The sequence below is a fragment of the Engystomops pustulosus genome, chromosome 9 (assembly GCF_040894005.1).
Source record: "Engystomops pustulosus chromosome 9, aEngPut4.maternal, whole genome shotgun sequence".
Taxonomy (NCBI): Eukaryota; Metazoa; Chordata; class Amphibia; order Anura; family Leptodactylidae; genus Engystomops; species Engystomops pustulosus.
The window spans coordinates 102,798,052-102,819,578 of NC_092419.1; the positions used below are offsets into that span (position 1 = coordinate 102,798,052).

The following is a 21,527-nucleotide window of genomic DNA, read 5'->3' on the forward strand; positions in this document are numbered from 1 at the left end:
ACTTAGCATTTTTTTCCCAGAATCCCCTGAGTGGAGCCTCAATGGCTATAAGTACTCACACGGCTTTAATTGGGAGTCTCCATAAGGAGAACTGTTACTTCCTGTTTCTTCTAACTATCCACAGCTACAATTTGAACAAAACTTTTTGGTGCCACCACATAACCCTCTGCTGTAACTGCTTATGTCTTATGGTAATTGTAGCCAAATATGTTATAATAAGAACAAGGGATACAGTCATAAAATAGATTTATTTTGCAAAGACAGAAGAAGCTCCACATAAAAAATGTCCAGCGGTCAACTTATATATTAAAGGAAATCTAGCATGGCTGGAGCCCCCAGGGCTCATTTACATAATTTTAAAGCCTTTTTTTTCTTAAAACCAATGGCATAGAAAGCTTAAAGAAGAGTAGATCCTGCCAGAGGGGGTGCACATCAGTAGGTCAGTGTGCTGGGTTTACAATCCTTTATCCTGGTGGTTGATGTCCTTTAAAGAACATTTCCTCTACAATCATCACTAAATATAAGATAATACAAACTTATCCAGACTTATTGTAATCTTATCTCCCACACTAATACAGGACATGGCAGCTTCTATAGAAGGTGGGTGACAACCCCTGCAGGACCTAAGACAGCTAGACAGACATTATCAGAAACTTCCCAGAAGAGGATGACTCTAGTACTGAGCCTTTTCCTTACATCACTCGTCTGATTTTTATCTCCGATTTCCTGTAGGAATAGTAATAACCCTTTCCTGACTGCCAATTAATTCCATTAGCAAAACTGTCATGTTTCCCGGGAAGGTAGAGCCCGTTCAGGTTGGATTGATGACATTGGTTATACCACCAGGCTCCCTTGAACAGATTCGCACAATTCGCAGAAGTTTCAGCATCATTGTCTTGGTCCGGGGTGGAGAACATCATCCCGTTATGGTTGGACAGAGAATCTCCTGCAGCAGGACACAAGTATATTATAGAGACAGCCATAACCCATCTACCACACATCCACCATTACACCATTGCTTCTTACCTGCATTCCCACCAGTAAAGCCCCCGAGCACCAGCTTGTATTTCTCACTCTCTCCCATCACTTTAAGTGAACTGTATTTAGCAAAAGAGTTTATGAAATCAAAGTCCTGGAGATCAATGCGCAGCTCCCAGGTACCTGTGAGGAAAGCAAATCTTAAGTCACAGAGAATTTACTACAAACTATTTATACATTATACTGATTATACACACGTGTTCTCTTACCCAATGAAGTAATATAAGAAATATTTTCGTTCCCCAGCCAGAACTCAGATAGATGACTGCCAAATCCCATCTTGTAAGATTCCCAATTCCGGAGGAAATCAACTGAACCATCAGAACGTCTCTGGAAAACCTAAAAGAAACAGAAGCTGAAACCTGGACTATTGTATTCAATGTGACTAAATGTCTATAATTCTACTAATGTGAAATGTAATTTCCTTGCTTGGGGTCTGCCACCAATCAACGCTGCCTAATACAACACAAGGGTAAGATGTCTCATGGATTGGGACCCTAATGCCTCATCTTGTTGTCTGAGCACAAAGCATTGTCTCTCTCATCAAAGTAAAATGATGAATTAATTAATAAGTTGGCAGCCAGAAAGATCTAGATAAGTAATTGATATTATTGATGGAACAATGAAGGATCCTGCTTGTAGGGTGTTATCCGTCAGGAAAATCTGTGGCAAACCCCTTCTCCATGGAATTCAATGGGAGACCTCTTCTTTTTTCTACTCTGAATATAAGGCTTGGCCAAAATATATGTTAGATAACCCAACATAGAATGTGAATCAGATACCACCATGAGGACAGAGTCTAATAGTAATATAAAATATGATATCCAACAATAAAAGACGTACAATCCATCCGCCGCCATCAGTGTGCATATCACACAGGACTCGTAGCGGCTGCTTCCCATCAGGATATATAATGTACCAGTCACTCAGGGTAAATCCTTTCTCCAGCAGAGATTTACAGTTCCGGGCAGCTGTAAGACACAAGAAGAGGGAAAAGGAAGGAGACGTGGAAGCGATTATTATATTGTGTGTCTGATTATTTTGGCTATAGAGCTATGGGCACTGTGGTCATACATGGACCTCTCACTATTCCACCATCTCTGTCCATCCCTACATTATTCCTGGTTCTTCACTAATCTGATAATCTCCATCCAGAACCTTTACTCTAAGCTGTATCTTATATCCATTCCCTGGTGAGGACAGAACCTTCTATAGTGGAAGTGACTGGTCAGTACAAGGTAAGAAAAGTAAGGACTCCCCCAGGATCAATGTGACTTTTCCATTCTGCAATGATACAGTAAATCCAGAACATTACTGGTGTCCAGGAGGATTTTCTTTAAAGGGAACCTACCACCACAAATCTACCTATAAAGGTAGATCGGGTGGTAGGTGGATCAATGGGACGTGAGGATAGCCCTTTTAAGGGATAATCCTCACGTCCCCGCTCTTTTTTTTTTTACAGCGATGTACATCACATAACCTGGAGGAGCTTAGTGAGGGCAAGATGGATAAGAAATACAAATCACAGAAACTAAATATCATAGATAAGAGAGCGTTAGATGAGGGAATTAGAGCATTAAAGCAATATAATATGATGCCAATGTTACCAGCCCTGATGGTTATCGGTATAGAGAGGTCATTCTAGGTCTAGAAAGCTGACATGTCTCTGTAACTTTATGTATGAACCTACAATCTAACCTTGTATCCCGGGCGGCTCAGACCTTCCTGTACTTCCTCCAGGATATAAGAATATATATGAATATAAGAAACATTGCATAGACTGTGACACAACATATCAGAGCCATAGATTTCATACACACGTTATAAGGTCTGAATACACACCAAGAGACATTGGCCGGATAACACTTTGGTTGAGTAACAGAAATAGGTTGAGTCTCAGGAAATACAACTAAAAAAATGTAGTCCTGAAGAAGTCGCAGCAAAGAATCAGTAGATGTGACCAAGAGAAGTCCAATCGAGAACTACATGAAGAAATCTTTATACAAACTACCTACAAATATTTCAGTCAGTCCTGTAGGAGTATCGCAGCCTCAGTACTTTGTGGATATACCTCTGGAGATAACATCTGGAGAAGTCCCACTAGATAATACTTGTAGTTGTATTTGAAAAAACTCATAGTAAATGCCATCATAAAAAAGTCTCAGTGATTAAAACCAAAAAATACCACATTGTGAAGATTCAGTAAAAGTTTCAGTAAAATCACAAAATCCTAGCAGACATTACCTGGGAAGCCTCTAGAAGTCTCAGTAGAAACTACTTTCATTATATATCACCCAGGGACAGCGTCCGCCATCTAGATACCATCTTCAGTAAGCGCCATAGCAGATACCTGGTATGTTATGAAGTAAGTATATACCACAAAGGACAGAAACTCAGGTAGTTGGGAATAAGTATATATATAAGTATATAATATGACCTAATATAAATCATCACTGTCAGCGTTCTTAGAGGATATTACACTGACCTCTCTCCCCTGGTGGGCCGTGTTCTCCTTTCTCTCCTTTGGCACCTGGAGCCCCAGGACATCCTCGAAGAACGGTCAGACACTCTGAGCCGCCTATAAATGATGAAAAAAATTTTCATCAAAAATAGATAGTTTTGCCATCATAATGTATTTTCCGAGATGTGATTCTATATTTACTGTGAAATATTTGCAGTTTTTCTTGAACAGTCCCATTATAGACACTGGTTATAGCCAAACATTGATGACATTTCTTGACATTGACTGGAGTACACCGAGCCGGGCTGAGTGAAGGTAAGTGCAAGCCCTGCGACAGATTTTTTTTAAAAATGCAGCGTTTTTTCCGAATCCGTCTGGTTTTCGTTCGGCCATAATGTGGGCGATGCGGGTGGCGATTGCCGCCCGGATCGCCCACATGAAAAATCAATCGCGCCTGTCTCTTTAAGAGACAGACGCGAATGAAGTACAGAGCGGCACCGGCACAGACCCTTCTGTCCGTGCCGCTCTGTTGCTCTGGAGGACTCAGGCAGCGTGCGATGACGTCACGCCGCCTGCGTCCCTTCACAGAGCTCAAGCCAGCCGAAGACCCGGGAAGAGGACGCGAACGCCGGCGGGGGAGCGTGACAGGAGTCAAGGTGAGTGGATTGCTTTATTGTTTTTATAAAAGGCAGGCTGTATACCTAAATAAACGGGGGGCAGTATACCTAAATAAACGGGGGGCAGTATATCTAAATAAACGGGGGGCAGTATATCTAAATAAACGGGGGACAGTATAACTAAATAAACGGGGGACAGTATATCTAAATAAACGGGGGGGGGCAGTATATCTAAATAAACGGGGGGCTGTTAATCTAAGAAAATGGGGGGGGGGGGCAGTATACCTAAGAAAATGGGGGGGCTGTATAGCTAAGAAAATGGGAGCTGCTTATTTTAAAATAAAGGGAGCTGTATATTATATAATATGGGAGGTGAGCTGGACATTATGTAACCTGGGGATGGTTTGTATGGGGTACTGTATGTAATTTAAGTAAGTGGGGGCATGATTTAAATAAAATTTGGGGGCGGTAAATCTGTATATAGTTAAACGTGGGAGAATCTGGATATAGGGGTCAGATTTTAATTAAACTATCGGATCTTTATATAATTTAATTAGGGGAGAGGAGCTTTTATTATAAATTTTAAAATAAATGAAGAAGGGATTCTTTATCCACTCTGTGTGTATGGGGGGGGGGGGGCAGAGTGGTTCATTGTGTCATGAGAGGTGCAGTATATGATTTAGGAGCGCTGTTATTTCTGTGAATATATACTGTAAGTGACTGTGGTATATTATTGGTGCAGTGCAGAGATGTGGTGCCGGGAGCTGAAGACAGTTCTGGGTGGGAGAAGACGTAACGAAGTCCTCTTCCTGATGGAGCAGATCGTCACCTGTGAGGTACTAGATGGCACTATTGTCTGTGTCACTGACCGGCTAGTGGTACCACGTGTGGTGTCACAGAGGGCCAGTTACTAATTTTAAGTAATGTTTTTAGCATTTTTTTTAACAGGTTGTAAATCCTTTTTAAAAAATGTGGAAATAAATTCAGTGGGCCGAACATATCCTGGAAGCGGGGGGGGGGGGGGGGGTCTGGTGTTGTGGCGTGGCGTGGGGGGGGGGCGTCATTTTAATTTTCGCCTCAGGCAGCAAAAACCCTAGAATCGGCCTTGGGCTCAGGTCTCCACTAGCCGAGTGTCTCCTGGCTATGTCCGAAGATAAAATATGCACTCCCCCTTCATTGATATTCTTTCTGTTGGTTGGCCGCAAATAGAAAGATTTCTCTCCTGATTTTTTAAGTGACAGCAGTGCCTGTCTACCCCACTACCCCTGATCATGACAGTACTAGTCTGAATAAAGATTATTATTATTATTAGACAATAATATAATACTATTTCAGCATTGTTATACCTCCACTATATATGAAAAATTGCTCACATTACTTATATGAACTATTCAGACGATTATTCATTTCCTCTCTTTTATTTTCATTTTTTGTGAAACGTGATTGAAATAATGAAACATATGCACAGAATATGAGGAAGTCTCCTAGTAGGAGACGGAACGCGTGGGGAACCCTCCACCCCCTCCACCTTCATTTCATGATCTAACTCCTTGATCTTTTTTCTACCGACTGGAACACCACGGTTCCGTGTGCAGTGTAATGTATTTAGGCTTTACGCAACATCTATTTACCCTTTTATGTCATATACCTTGATTGTATTCATTGCCTTGTCCACAATTGGGACTAGTTAGCACACACAGTCAGGTGTTTACAGGTTACTTTGGAAGTGTTACATTTCATGTGTGAGGGGGTTCTGTTGGTTTACGCCTACCCGTGTAACCAACTTTGCATTTCTTGTATGTATGTAGTACTTTTTAATTGATTTTAATCTTGAGTTTTTCCTGTATGCTAAATGTGTTAACCCAATAAAGATTTTTTCTAATTTTCTACACCTTGCCTCATGACACACCAACTTAGTTTTTTTGGTTTATGCACATATGCACAGAATATTATTGAACTTATTTTCTTGCTTTGTGCCTTATTAAATACAACATTGGTTTATAACAGTTTTAGATTGTATTTAAGGTATTTACAAACATATTTATATGTATAACAGTCTAGTATCTGTATATTTTGTAATGGATCCAGGAGAAATCTTACCCAAGTAGCTGATAGAGACCACGAGCAGGAAAGCAATGGCCGCCCTCATACCTGGAGTGGTGTCTGTTCTCTGTACACACAGCAATGATCCTGCCCGTGTCAGAAGCCTACGATTTATAGAGCAGTAATACATGTATCTCTACGTAGGTCTCCTTGGTTATTTGGCAACAATTAAAAGCCCTGAAGACAATTATTATGAACTCCTAAGACCGTTTGCATTACTTTACCTCATAATCTCGATTCTATTTCCTTTCTTCAGATGTTCAAGGCCGTATTTACCTCTCACACCGCCCCAGGCTCAAGCTGAATGTGCAGCCAATGTTCCACACTGGAAAAGCAGGAACTAGTAGAAGGGTAAGGGGAGAACAGTGATGGGTGTTTGTTTTAAATACGAATAAAAATACCTTAAAATTATTGGAGTGTTAGTTTGAAAGCCTGTGTACACCTACCGTAATTATTTCACACAAATACATGTGGATACAATGTCCACCCACCGGGGCCTGACCTTAGTGTGGGGGCCCTGGTACCCGAGTGCCTGGTTTGATGTGCAGCCTTGCGCCAGAGTCAAGCCACGAATTATGCGGTGCAGGTGAACAGGCCTCGTCCACGGCCAGTGAGGGGATCCAAGAAGAGGGGGAGGCCGTAATGTAGTGGACGGTTACCCCTGGGGAACTCCTGGTGTACGTGTAGTGAAGGGCTCTCCAGGCAGAAAGGGAAGGGGAGGCCCGTGATGATAGCGGCAGCAGCCAGGGATCACACATGGAGACAGCAGTTGATGAACATATAGCTCACAGTCTCTTTAATCAAAAGACTTCCAATGAAAAAGTACAAAGGGATGGGTGGGTACAATAATCCCCCAACCGTTTTCACCTAAATGAAAGGCAATTAAACTCCTGGTGAATGTAATTGAAATAATTAACTTTTAATGATCAGTCTTAAAAAGAGTAGAAAACATATATAATAAAAATGGTTATAGGGAGAATGAATAGAATACCTCAAATATCTCGTGGCTCAACTGCCAACATTGAGATATACATAAAAAAATGATCAATGTATTTCTAAAAATGAGAAATGAGCCTGATAATGGCTGCATCCGGTAACATATATTGTGACCCACTTGTTCTGAGGACTAGACCTCTATACATTCATCTATCTATCATGTATATTTAGTTATTTGACCACTGGTGGACTTTTTCTGTGTATGTTGCCTTTTTAAATGGATTTGTTTTAATTGATCTATTGAAGTGTTATTTTATGCTTTCTACATTTTGGTTTTTGTTTACCTTTTTTGTGGTGTTATTTGATTTTGGGAACAATGGGGCAGATTTATCAAGCTGCCTACGAGTAAGAATGTGCTAAGTTGCCCTATGGCAACCAATTACAGCTCCCGGTTAAAATATTCATGAGCACTGGTAAAATGAAAGCTGAGCTGTAATTTGTTGCCATGGGCAACTAAGTACATTCTTACTTTTAGACAGCTTGATAACTCTACCCCAATTTGTTTAATCTAGTGGGGGGTACATTGTGTCTGCGCCCCCTATTACTTGTATCGGAGATGACACATATAGACACAAGCTACCGCTGCGCTGAAGAAACCTGAATTTGGACGGCTGCCGGGTATCTGACGTCTCTGCTTTGTAGAGAAATGATTTATTTGTTCTTCTAATACCTCATAATCTCTTGCAGGATTCGGCTTCCTCTTTGGATGAACCAAGAAATTCTGCAAACATTTGTCCTGCCATCCCCGGACATAACAGTAACCATTCCCTGAGCGCGTGCTGGACTACGTAGTGTCGTATTTATAGAATAAGCCCCATACAGGTGTCAGAAAAGCTGCGCAGATAACAACCTTACAAGTGATCACCACTGCCGTCCCTGAATGTAGGGGCCCCTGGAACTAACTGTGTAAGGGGATGCATGGTATCTATATAGAGAGAGAGGGTGTGGTCACATGTCGCTTTTAACGCATGCGTTTAAAAACGCTTTGGAACAGCTGACGAGTGATTTGCCTAATTAAACAGCTGTTGACACTTGCGTTTTCAAAATGCAAATGTTAACGCTTGCAATGTTAACATGCGATAACATTGCATTAACAAACACAAGGGTTAACCGCGATGTTAACACATGCGTTTACAATGCATTAACTGTTGCGTTTTGCAAACACACGTGTTAACAGCTGTTTAATTAGGCAAATCACTCTTCAGCTATTCCAATGCGTCATGTGACCCGACCCAGAGAGAGAGGGATTCCTGTATTATGGAGATGTATGGGCCTGCTGGTATTGCATTATGTACTTGGCTCTGCCCTCTCTTTGACCTCAGGTGAAGTCATTTGCATTTCTGAGGTGATTTATCACTATTTGCCCGGTGATAGGCTTAGGTTAGCTGTGATTGGTCACGAGTTGGGCAAATCATAATGCTGTTTCCAGGCTTACTATTGTAGGCATCTTTTTGATTGGTCAGAGAACCTGGCTACTCTGTCTGTGGGGGATCTGGGCCAGTCTTCAACCAACATTCAGGCAGAAACTTGTCCCGTCCGTCCCTCCCGTTATTCTGAGTTTTCCCGTCTTTATCTGTTTTATCTCCCGGCTAATACTGGAGCGATTCAGTTTCACATTTATTTATCATTATTAAAAATGTTATTTACTGATGATTTATTAAGTTATTTATCTAATCATTGATGTTTTATCCAATTATTTATTATTCAATTTTGGTTACTTAATAATAAAGCATTGCGGCCATATTTCACCGCACTTATGTGTCTTGTGTTGTTATTTTTTGGTATATGTGTTTTATTTTGCATGGGACTTACGACGCCATTGTCTTTGTGACCTGCAATGAGACCTCCCCAGAGTACACAGCGCTGTCTATTAGGTTGCTCCGCGCTTGAAGGCCCCAGCAGCTTCATAGTAGAGTATAATAAGAGATTCGTGGCACTACTGAGCCCCTATGGAAGTATTTTAATGCTATGCACAAGGGTGGATTGGTGGGTGACATCTCTCTTCTGGCAGCAATTTCAAGCCCCTCAACAATGTAGGTCTTTAAAGACACTAAACCCCCCACACTTCCTTCCCTTTACCAAATTTTTATAAGCCGAGGTGTAAAGCTCCGGTTTCGTCAACTGCGCTGTCGCGAGAAACACAATGGGGCACATTTACTTACCCAGTCCCTCAAAGTTCCCGAAAGTGCATTGTCTGTCCGGAATGCACTCTGCCGCGATTAACTAAGATCGTGCACCCGATATCCTGCATGTGTCGCTTCCCCGCTCAGGTCCGCCGGAGTTCACCTTCTTCCTCCTGGTACATGTAAGTGCGTGGCTTGCGACACAATTTTGAAGTTAAATCCCGCAGTTTGTCCGAATCCGTCGGATCGTCTGACGGCCCGCCCCTTGATTTGTGTCGCATGAAAGCCAGCACAATCGGATTGTGAAAAGATTGTGCCAAAATCCGATTGCGTGCACCAAAAACCCCAGTTAAATGCGTTGCAAAACGGAAAAAGTCGGGAAACCCAACGAAAATGTGGTCCGCGTACCCTTAGTAAATGTGCCCCAATAGATGAGTCCAATGCGCCTCATCGGACTCATCTCTTTAACTCCTTACCAAGGTTTTGGCTTGGTGGAATTCTACGCACTGTAGCTCCAAAGAATTCAGGTAGGTCGGTTATCAAAAACGAAGAAGGGTAGCAAGGGGTTAAATAGGAAGGAATACTAGTGACATCTAGTGGCTGTACAATAATGTGCATATGTTACTGCGTTACGAAGAAACAAAGAGAGCGACATGTACTGTCCTAAAGCGCATAGACACTTACATCAGACTGTAGCTCGTATCCCACACAGAAATAAGAAAAAAACATCTATTATCTACAGTATCTATTAATTGACTTGATTGATACATTATTTATTCTCTATATCATATGGAAGTTTTTCATATACATTTTTTTTGTCCATTCCTTCACCCTCCCAAAAAGAACGTTTGTATGATCCCATATGGAATATGCAAATTGTCCGGTAATAATAACCTCTCTCCTCTGATATGATGCTCTTATAGATGGTTAAGGCAGATAAGTGACCAGAATGGAGCCATGAACTGTCCCTGGAAACTGATCTTTTTGGGAGTTGATATGGGGAAAATAAAACTCATCAGTGTAAATCTGGTCTGGATAAAGGGGTGGTATATGTAGATGTGCTCTTATATAGAGGCATTCTATACGAAATGCAGAAAACTGCATAAATGTATATGTGAGAGCATAAATATGTGCGTAGGAGTGTATACACGTCTAAAAGTCTACAAATGTGTGTAGAACTGTATGTGTGCGTATACGTTTATACATTTGTGTGTATATGAGTTTATAAATGTGTGTAAAAATGTTTATAGATTTTATTAAAGGAAATCTATCACCAGGATAAAGGATTGTAAACCAAGCACACTGGCATATTAGTGTGTGCACCCTCTGGCAGGATTTGCTCTTCTTTTAGCTTCTTATGCCTTTTGTTTTTACAAATGAGCTAACGGCTATGGAGCCCGGAGCACCTAATGCTCATTTACATAATTGTAAAAGCCCTTTTTTTGTAAAAATGAAGGCATAAGAAATAAAAGAAGAGCAGATCCTGACAGAAGGGGCACACACCAGTATGTCAGCGTGCTTGGTTTACAATCCTTCATCCTGGTGGTAGATTTCCTTTAAGGGGAAGGGGGGGGCTATAACTAATTTTAAGTAGTAAGTGAAGTCTAGCTCAGCTTGATGGCTGTCCCGGCTTGCAGAGGCATTGTTAGTTTGATAAAGTATGCAGAGTAACACAGTAAACAGTTTGGCAGATATTGTTTATTCATGGTTTTACAAGATATTCATTCATGGAGAGCTTCTCAGAGAAGAAATGCCCATGTGCTCTCATGTTTCCTCATCCCACTCACTTTATGGGGCCTGAAAAGCAAAATTGGATGACATTTCTATTTTAATTCTATTTTAATTGTAAAATTATTCAACAATGTTTAAAAAACTAAAACATTATTGTCTGGTACAATGACACCTACCATTGTTGTACTGATAACTGATTTGATGTTACAGTATGTCCCAAGTGGTAGGGCTCTCTTGCGTAGGTTGAGCACTTTGAGGACCATCCTGCATGGACCAAAACAATGGGATGGGATTGGGATTATTCCTCTATATTGCATTTTACCTTACATATATACAGATGGTTTGTTCGACCTCCCCATCAGGCCCACCTGCCTGTGGTGTGAGGGGTATATATGATATATGTGGGGCACAGTGTGGTCCGTTGTGGTGTGAGGGGTATATATTATATATGAGGGGGCACGGTGTGGTCAGTTGTGGTTTGAGGGGTATATATGATATATGTGGGGGCACAGTGTGGTCAGATGTGGTGTGAGGGGTATATATGATATATGTGGGGGCACAGTGTGGTCAGTTGTGGTTTGAGGGGTATATATGATATATGTGGGGCACAGTGTGGTCAGATGTGGTGTGAGGTTATATAGGATATATGTGGGGGCACAGTGTGGTCAGTTGTGGTGTGAGGAGTATATATGATATATGTAGGGCACAGTGTGATCAGTTGTGGTGTGAGGGGTATATATGATATATGTGGGGGCACAGTGTGGTCAGTTGTGGTATGAGTGGTATATATGATATATGTTGTGGCACAGTGTGGTCATTTGTGGTGTAATGGGTATATATGATATATGTGGGGGCACAGTGTGGTTAGTTGTGGTGTGAGGGGTATATATGATATATGTGGGGGCACAGTGTTTTTTAGTTGTGGTGTGAGGGGTATACACTCACCGGCCACTTTATTAGGTCCACCTGTCCAACTGCTCGTTAACACTTAATTTGTAATCAGCCAATCACATGGCAGAAACTCAGTGCATTTAGGCATGTAGACATGGTCAAGACAATCTCCTGCAGTTCAAACCGAGCATCAGTATGGGGAAGAAAGGGGATTTGAGTGCCTTTGAACGTGGCATGGTTGTTGGTGCCAGAAGGGCTGGTCTGAGTATTTCAGAGACTGCTGATCTACTGGGATTTTCCCGCACAACCATCTCTAGGGTTTACAGAGAATGGTCCGAAAAAGAAAAAACATCCAGTGAGCGGCAGTTCTGTGGGCGGAAATGCCTTGTTGATGCCAGAGGTCAGAGGAGAATGGGCAGACTGGTTCGAGCTGATAGAAAGGCAACAGTGACTCAAATCGCCACCCGTTACAACCAAGGTAGGCAAAGGGCATCTCTGAATGCACAGTACGTCGAACTTTGAGGCAGATGGGCTACAGCAGCAGAAGACCACACCGGGTGCCACTCCTTTCTGCTAAGAACAGGAAACTAAGGCTACAATTTGCACAAGCTCATCGAAATTGGACAGTAGAAGATTGGAAAAACGTTGCCTGGTCTGATGAGTCTCGATTTCTGCTGCGACATTCGGATGGTAGGGTCAGAATTTGGCGTCAACAACATGAAAGCATGGATCCATCCTGCCTTGTATCAGCGGCTCAGGCTGGTGGTGGTGGTGTCATGGTGTGGGGAATATTTTCTTAGCACTCTTTGGGCCCCTTGGCACAACGCCACAGCCTACCTGAGTGTTGTTGCTGAGCATGTCCATCCCTTTATGAGCACAATGTACCCTGTAACATCTGATGGCTACTTTCAGCAGGATAATGCGCCATGTCATAAAGCTGGAAGCATCTCAGACTGGTTTCTTGAACATGACAATGAGGTCACTGGACACAAATGGCTTCCACAGTCACCAGATCTCAATCCAATAGAGCATCTTTGGGATGTGGTGGAACGGGAGATTCGCATCATGGATGTGCAGCCGACAAATCTGCGGCAACTGTGTGATGCCATCATGTCAATATGGAGCAAAATCTCTGAGGAATGCTTCCAGCACCTTGTTGTATCTATGCCACGAAGAATTGAGGCAGTTCTGAAGGCAAAAGGGGGTCCAACCCGTTACTAGCATGGTGTACCTAATAAAGTGGCCGGTGAGTGTATATGATATATGTCGGGGTACAGTGTGGTCAGTTGTGGTGTGAGGGGTATATATGATATATGTTGTGGCACAGTGTGGTCAGTTGTGGTGTGAGGGGTATATATGATATATGTGGGAGCACAGTGTGGTCAGTTGTGGTGTGAGGGGTGTATATGATATATGTGGGGGCACAGTGTGGTCATTTGTGGTGTAATGGGTATATATGATATATGTGGGGGTACAGTGTGGTCAGTTGAGGTGTGAGGGGTATATATGATATATGTGGGAGCACAGTGTGGTCAGTTGTGGTGTGAGGGGTGTATATGATATATGTGGGGGTACAGTGTGGTCAGTTGTGGTGTGAGGGGTATATATGATATATGTGGGAGCACAGTGTGGTCAGTTGTGGTGTGAGGGGTGTATATGATATATGTGGGGGTACAGTGTGGTCAGTTGTGGTGTGAGGGGTATATATGATATGTGGGGGCACAGTATAGTGAGTAGTGGTGTGATGGGTATATATGATATATGTAGGAGCACAGGGTGGTCAGTTGTAGTGTGAGGGGTATATATGATATATGTGGGGGCACAGTGTGGTCAGTTGTGGTGTGAGGGATATATATGATATATGTGGGGCACAGTGTGGTCAGTTGTGGTTTGAGGGGTATATATGATATATGTGGGGGTACAGTGTGGTCAGTCTTGGTGTGAGGGGTATATATGATATATGTGGGGTACAGTGTGGTCACTCGTGATGTGAGGGGTATATATGATATGTAGGGGGACAGTGTGGTCAGTTGTGGTATGAAGAGTAACACAGTAAACAGTTTGGCAGATATTGTTTATTCATGGTTTTACAAGATATTCATTCTAGGAGAGCTGCTCAGAGAAGAAATGCCCATGTGCTCTCATGTTTCCTCATCCCACTCACTTTATGGGGCCTGAAAAGCAAAATTGGATGACATTTCTATTTTAATTCTATTTTAATTGTAAAATTATTCAACAATGTTTAAAAAACTAAAACATTATTGTCTGGTACAATGACACCTACCATTGTTGTACTGATAACTGATTTGATGTTACAGTATGTCCCAAGTGGTAGTGCTCTCTTGCGTAGGTTGAGCACTTTGAGGACCATCCTGCATGGACCAAAACAATGGGATGGGATTGGGATTATTCCTCTATATTGCATTTTACCTTACATATATACAGATGGTTTGTTCGACCTCCCCATCAGGCCCACCTGCTTGTGGTGTGAGGGGTATATATGATATATGTGGGGCACAGTGTGGTCCGTTGTGGTGTGAGGGGTATATATTATATATGAGGGGGCACGGTGTGGTCAGTTGTGGCTTGAGGGGTATATATGATATATGTGGGGGCACAGTGTGGTCAGATGTGGTGTGAGGGGTATATATGATATATGTGGGGGCACAGTGTGGTCAGTTGTGGTTTGAGGGGTATATATGATATATGTGGGGGCACAGTGTGGTCAGATGTGGTGTGAGGTTATATAGGATATATGTGGGGGCACAGTGTGGTCAGTTGTGGTGTGAGGATTATATATGATATATGTAGGGCACAGTGTGATCAGTTGTGGTGTGAGGGGTATATATGATATATGTTGTGGCACAGTGTGGTCATTTGTGGTGTAATGGGTATATATGATATATATGGGGGCACAGTGTGGTTAGTTGTGGTGTGAGGGGTATATATGATATATGTGGGGGCACAGTGTTTTCTAGTTGTGGTGTGAGGGGTATACACTCACCGGCCACTTTATTAGGTACACCTGTCCAACTGCTCGTTAACACTTAATTTGTAATCAGCCAATCACATGGCAGAAACTCAGTGCATTTAGGCATGTAGACATGGTCAAGACACTCTCCTGCAGTTCAAACCGAGCATCAGTATGGGGAAGAAAGGGGATTTGAGTGCCTTTGAACGTGGCATGGTTGTTGGTGCCAGAAGGGCTGGTCTGAGTATTTCAGAGACTGCTGATCTACTGGGATTTTCCCGCACAACCATCTCTAGGGTTTACAGAGAATGGTCCGAAAAAGAAAAAACATCCAGTGAGCGGCAGTTCTGTTGGCGGAAATGCCTTGTTGATGCCAGAGGTCAGAGGAGAATGGGCAGACTGGTTCGAGCTGATAGAAAGGCAACAGTGACTCAAATCGCCACCCGTTACAACCAAGGTAGGCAGAAGAGCATCTCTGAATGCACAGTACGTCGAACTTTGAGGCAGATGGGCTACAGCAGCAGAAGACCACACCGGGTGCCACTCCTTTCTGCTAAGAACAGGAAACTAAGGCTACAAGTTGCACAAGCTTATCGAAATTGGACAGTAGAAGATTGGAAAAACGTTGCCTGGTCTGATGAGTCTCGATTTCTGCTGCGACATTCGGATGGTAGGGTCAGAATTTGGCGTCAACAACATGAAAGCATGGATCCATCCTGCCTTGTATCAGCGGCTCAGGCTGGTGGTGGTGGTGTCATGGTGTGGGGAATATTTTCTTAGCACTCTTTGGGCCCCTTGGCACAACGCCACAGCCTACCTGAGTGTTGTTGCTGAGCATGTCCATCCCTTTATGAGCACAATGTACCCTGTAACATCTGACGGCTACTTTCAGCAGGATAATGCGCCATGTCATAAAGCTGGAATCATCTCAGACTGGTTTCTTGAACATGACAATGAGGTCACTGGACTCAAATGGCCTCCACAGTCACCAGATCTCAATCCAATAGAGCATCTTTGGGATGTGGTGGAACGGGAGATTCGCATCATGGATGTGCAGCCGACAAATCTGCGGCAACTGTGTGATGCCATCATGTCAATATGGACCAAAATCTCTGAGGAATGCTTCCAGCACCTTGTTGTATCTATGCCACGAAGAATTGAGGCAGTTCTGAAGGCAAAAGGGGGTCCAACCCGTTACTAGCATGGTGTACCTAATAAAGTGGCCGGTGAGTGTATATGATATATGTCGGGGTACAGTGTGGTCAGTTGTGGTGTGAGGGGTATATATGATATATGTTGTGGCACAGTGTGGTCAGTTGTGGTGTGAGGGGTATATATGATATATGTGGGAGCACAGTGTGGTCAGTTGTGGTGTGAGGGGTGTATATGAAATATGTGGGGGCACAGTGTGGTCATTTGTGGTGTAATGGGTATATATGATATATGTGGGGGTACAGTGTGGTCAGTTGAGGTGTGAGGGGTATATATGATATATGTGGGAGCACAGTGTGGTCAGTTGTGGTGTGAGGGGTGTATATGATATATGTGGGGGTACATTGTGGTCAGTTGTGGTGTGAGGGGTATATATGATATGTGGGGGCACAGTATAGTAAGTAGTGGTGTGAGGGGTATATATGATATATGTAGGAGCACAGGGTGGTCAGTTGTAGTGTGAGGGGTATATATGATATATGTGGGGGCACAGTGTGGTCAGTTGTGGTGTGAGGGATATATATGATATATGTGGGGCACAGTGTGGTCAGTTGTGGTGTGAGGGGTATATATGATATATGTGGGGCAGTGTGGTCAGTTGTGGTTTGAGGGGTATATATGATATATGTGGGGGTACAGTGTGGTCAGTCTTGGTGTGAGGGGTATATATGATATATGTGGGGTATAGTGTGGTCACTCGTGATGTGAGGGGTATATATGATATGTAGGGGGACAGTGTGGTCAGTTGTGGTATGAAGAGTATACTGTATATCATATGTGGCTCATAGTGTGGTCAGTTGTGGTGTGAGGGGTGTATATGATATATGTGGGGGTACAGTGTGGTCAGTTGTGGTGTGAGGGGTATATATGATATGTGGGGGCACAGTATAGTGAGTAGTGGTGTGAGGGGTATATATGATATATGTAGGAGCACAGGGTGGTCAGTTGTAGTGTGAGGGGTATATATGATATATGTGGGGGCACAGTGTGGTCAGTTGTGGTGTGAGGGATATATATGATATATGTGGGGCACAGTGTGGTCAGTTGTGGTGTGAGGGGTATATATGATATATGTGGGGGTACAGTGTGGTCAGTCTTGGTGTGAGGGGTATATATGATATATGTGGGGTACAGTGTGGTCACTCGTGATGTGAGGGGTATATATGATATGTAGGGGGACAGTGTGGTCAGTTGTGGTATGAAGAGTAACACAGTAAACAGTTTGGCAGATATTGTTTATTCATGGTTTTACAAGATATTCATTCATGGAGAGCTTCTCAGAGAAGAAATGCCCATGTGCTCTCATGTTTCCTCATCCCACTCACTTTATGGGGCCTGAAAAGCAAAATTGGATGACATTTCTATTTTAATTCTATTTTAATTGTAAAATTATTCAACAATGTTTAAAAAACTAAAACATTATTGTCTGGTACAATGACACCTACCATTGTTGTACTGATAACTGATTTGATGTTACAGTATGTCCCAAGTGGTAGTGCTCTCTTGCGTAGGTTGAGCACTTTGAGGACCATCCTGCATGGACCAAAACAATGGGATGGGATTGGGATTATTCCTCTATATTGCATTTTACCTTACATATATACAGATGGTTTGTTCGACCTCCCCATCAGGCCCACCTGCTTGTGGTGTGAGGGGTATATATGATATATATGGGGCACAGTGTGGTCCGTTGTGGTGTGAGGGGTATATATTATATATGAGGGGGCACGGTGTGGTCAGTTGTGGTTTGAGGGGTATATATGATATATGTGGGGGCACAGTGTGGTCAGATGTGGTGTGAGGGGTATATATGATATATGTGGGGGCACAGTGTGGTCAGTTGTGGTTTGAGGGGTATATATGATATATGTGGGGGCACAGTGTGGTCAGATGTGGTGTGAGGTTATATAGGATTTATGTGGGGGCACAGTGTGGTCAGTTGTGGTGTGAGGAGTATATATGATATATGTAGGGCACAGTGTGATCAGTTGTGGTGTGAGGGGTATATATGATATATGTGGGGGCACAGTGTGGTCAGTTGTGGTATGAGTGGTATATATGATATATGTTGTGGCACAGTGTGGTCATTTGTGGTGTAATGGGTATATATGATATATGTGGGGGCACAGTGTGGTTAGTTGTGGTGTGAGGGGTATATATGATATATGTGGGGGCACAGTGTTTTTTAGTTGTGGTGTGAGGGGTATACACTCACCGGCCACTTTATTAGGTCCACCTGTCCAACTGCTCGTTAACACTTAATTTGTAATCAGCCAATCACATGGCAGAAACTCAGTGCATTTAGGCATGTAGACATGGTCAAGACAATCTCCTGCAGTTCAAACCGAGCATCAGTATGGGGAAGAAAGGGGATTTGAGTGCCTTTGAACGTGGCATGGTTGTTGGTGCCAGAAGGGCTGGTCTGAGTATTTCAGAGACTGCTGATCTACTGGGATTTTCCCGCACAACCATCTCTAGGGTTTACAGAGAATGGTCCGAAAAAGAAAAAACATCCAGTGAGCGGCAGTTCTGTTGGCGGAAATGCCTTGTTGATGCCAGAGGTCAGAGGAGAATGGGCAGACTGGTTCGAGCTGATAGAAAGGCAACAGTGACTCAAATCGCCACCCGTTACAACCAAGGTAGGCAGAAGAGCATCTCTGAATGCACAGTACGTCGAACTTTGAGGCAGATGGGCTACAGCAGCAGAAGACCACACCGGGTGCCACTCCTTTCTGCTAAGAACAGGAAACTAAGGCTACAAGTTGCACAAGCTTATCGAAATTGGACAGTAGAAGATTGGAAAAACGTTGCCTGGTCTGATGAGTCTCGATTTCTGCTGCGACATTCGGATGGTAGGGTCAGAATTTGGCGTCAACAACATGAAAGCATGGATCCATCCTGCCTTGTATCAGCGGCTCAGGCTGGTGGTGGTGGTGTCATGGTGTGGGGAATATTTTCTTAGCACTCTTTGGGCCCCTTGGCACAACGCCACAGCCTACCTGAGTGTTGTTGCTGAGCATGTCCATCCCTTTATGAGCACAATGTACCCTGTAACATCTGACGGCTACTTTCAGCAGGATAATGCGCCATGTCATAAAGCTGGAATCATCTCAGACTGGTTTCTTGAACATGACAATGAGGTCACTGGACTCAAATGGCCTCCACAGTCACCAGATCTCAATCCAATAGAGCATCTTTGGGATGTGGTGGAACGGGAGATTCGCATCATGGATGTGCAGCCGACAAATCTGCGGCAACTGTGTGATGCCATCATGTCAATATGGACCAAAATCTCTGAGGAATGCTTCCAGCACCTTGTTGTATCTATGCCACGAAGAATTGAGGCAGTTCTGAAGGCAAAAGGGGGTCCAACCCGTTACTAGCATGGTGTACCTAATAAAGTGGCCGGTGAGTGTATATGATATATGTCGGGGTACAGTGTGGTCAGTTGTGGTGTGAGGGGTATATATGATATATGTTGTGGCACAGTGTGGTCAGTTGTGGTGTGAGGGGTATATATGATATATGTGGGAGCACAGTGTGGTCAGTTGTGGTGTGAGGGGTGTATATGATATATGTGGGGGCACAGTGTGGTCATTTGTGGTGTAATGGGTATATATGATATATGTGGGGGTACAGTGTGGTCAGTTGAGGTGTGAGGGGTATATATGATATATGTGGGAGCACAGTGTGGTCAGTTGTGGTGTGAGGGGTGTATATGATATATGTGGGGGTACATTGTGGTCAGTTGTGGTGTGAGGGGTATATATGATATGTGGGGGCACAGTATAGTAAGTAGTGGTGTGAGGGGTATATATGATATATGTAGGAGCACAGGGTGGTCAGTTGTAGTGTGAGGGGTATATATGATATATGTGGGGGCACAGTGTGGTCAGTTGTGGTGTGAGGGATATATATGATATATGTGGGGCACAGTGTGGTCAGTTGTGGTGTGAGGGGTATATATGATATATGTGGGGCAGTGTGGTCAGTTGTGGTTTGAGGGGTATATATGATATATGTGGGGGTACAGTGTGGTCAGTCTTGGTGTGAGGGGTATATATGATATATGTGGGGTATAGTGTGGTCACTCGTGATGTGAGGGGTATATATGATATGTAGGGGGACAGTGTGGTCAGTTGTGGTATGAAGAGTATACTGTATATCATATGTGGCTCATAGTGTGGTCAGTTGTGGTGTGAGGGGTGTATATGATATATGTGGGGGTACAGTGTGGTCAGTTGTGGTGTGAGGGGTATATATGATATGTGGGGGCACAGTATAGTGAGTAGTGGTGTGAGGGGTATATATGATATATGTAGGAGCACAGGGTGGTCAGTTGTAGTGTGAGGGGTATATATGATATATGTGGGGGCACAGTGTGGTCAGTTGTGGTGTGAGGGATATATATGATATATGTGGGGCACAGTGTGGTCAGTTGTGGTGTGAGGGGTATATATGATATATGTGGGGGTACAGTGTGGTCAGTCTTGGTGTGAGGGGTATATATGATATATGTGGGGTACAGTGTGGTCACTCGTGATGTGAGGGGTATATATGATATGTAGGGGGACAGTGTGGTCAGTTGTGGTATGAAGAGTAACACAGTAAACAGTTTGGCAGATATTGTTTATTCATGGTTTTACAAGATATTCATTCATGGAGAGCTTCTCAGAGAAGAAATGCCCATGTGCTCTCATGTTTCCTCATCCCACTCACTTTATGGGGCCTGAAAAGCAAAATTGGATGACATTTCTATTTTAATTCTATTTTAATTGTAAAATTATTCAACAATGTTTAAAAAACTAAAACATTATTGTCTGGTACAATGACACCTACCATTGTTGTACTGATAACTGATTTGATGTTACAGTATGTCCCAAGTGGTAGTGCTCTCTTGCGTAGGTTGAGCACTTTGAGGACCATCCTGCATGGACCAAAACAATGGGATGGGATTGGGATTATTCCTCTATATTGCATTTTACCTTACATATATACAGATGGTTTGTTCGACCTCCCCATCAGGCCCACCTGCTTGTGGTGTGAGGGGTATATATGATATATATGGGGCACAGTGTGGTCCGTTGTGGTGTGAGGGGTATATATTATATATGAGGGGGCACGGTGTGGTCAGTTGTGGTTTGAGGGGTATATATGATATATGTGGGGGCACAGTGTGGTCAGATGTGGTGTGAGGGGTATATATGATATATGTGGGGGCACAGTGTGGTCAGTTGTGGTTTGAGGGGTATATATGATATATGTGGGGGCACAGTGTGGTCAGATGTGGTGTGAGGTTATATAGGATTTATGTGGGGGCACAGTGTGGTCAGTTGTGGTGTGAGGAGTATATATGATATATGTAGGGCACAGTGTGATCAGTT

General features: G+C 43.2%; 1 protein-coding gene across 2 annotated transcripts; it reads right to left on the reverse strand.

The window, feature by feature from the left end:
* Window positions 1–229: 229 nt before the first annotated feature.
* LOC140076923 (ficolin-2-like) lies at window positions 230–6,463 on the reverse strand. Of its 2 annotated transcripts, XM_072123723.1 has the most exons (7): window positions 6,444–6,463; window positions 6,217–6,323; window positions 3,524–3,616; window positions 1,882–2,009; window positions 1,248–1,377; window positions 1,027–1,161; window positions 230–946 (listed from the first exon to the last, which is right to left on the reverse strand). In XM_072123723.1, the coding sequence occupies exons 1-7, from the start codon at window positions 6,446–6,448 to the stop codon at window positions 693–695; spliced, it is 852 nt and encodes a 283-aa protein (XP_071979824.1). In that variant the 5' UTR covers window positions 6,449–6,463; the 3' UTR covers window positions 230–692. The 2 variants fall into 2 exon arrangements, with proteins under 2 accessions (XP_071979824.1, XP_071979823.1); XM_072123722.1 differs by lacking the exon at window positions 6,444–6,463 and having other exon boundaries at window positions 6,217–6,360.
* Between the last annotated feature and the right edge of the window lie 15,064 nt (window positions 6,464–21,527).

Excerpts from the sequence above, each read along its gene's own strand:
- LOC140076923 (XM_072123722.1), bottom strand. The coding sequence starts at position 6,349 with ATGTATTACTGCTCTATAAATCGTAGGCTTCTGACACGGGCAGGATCA. Across the intron at positions 2,010-3,523 it reads CGGCCCACCAGGGGAGAGAG|CTGCCCGGAACTGTAAATCT; the intron begins GTCAGTGTAATA and ends TGTGTCTTACAG. Across the intron at positions 947-1,026 it reads CTTTACTGGTGGGAATGCAG|GAGATTCTCTGTCCAACCAT; the intron begins GTAAGAAGCAAT and ends GTCCTGCTGCAG.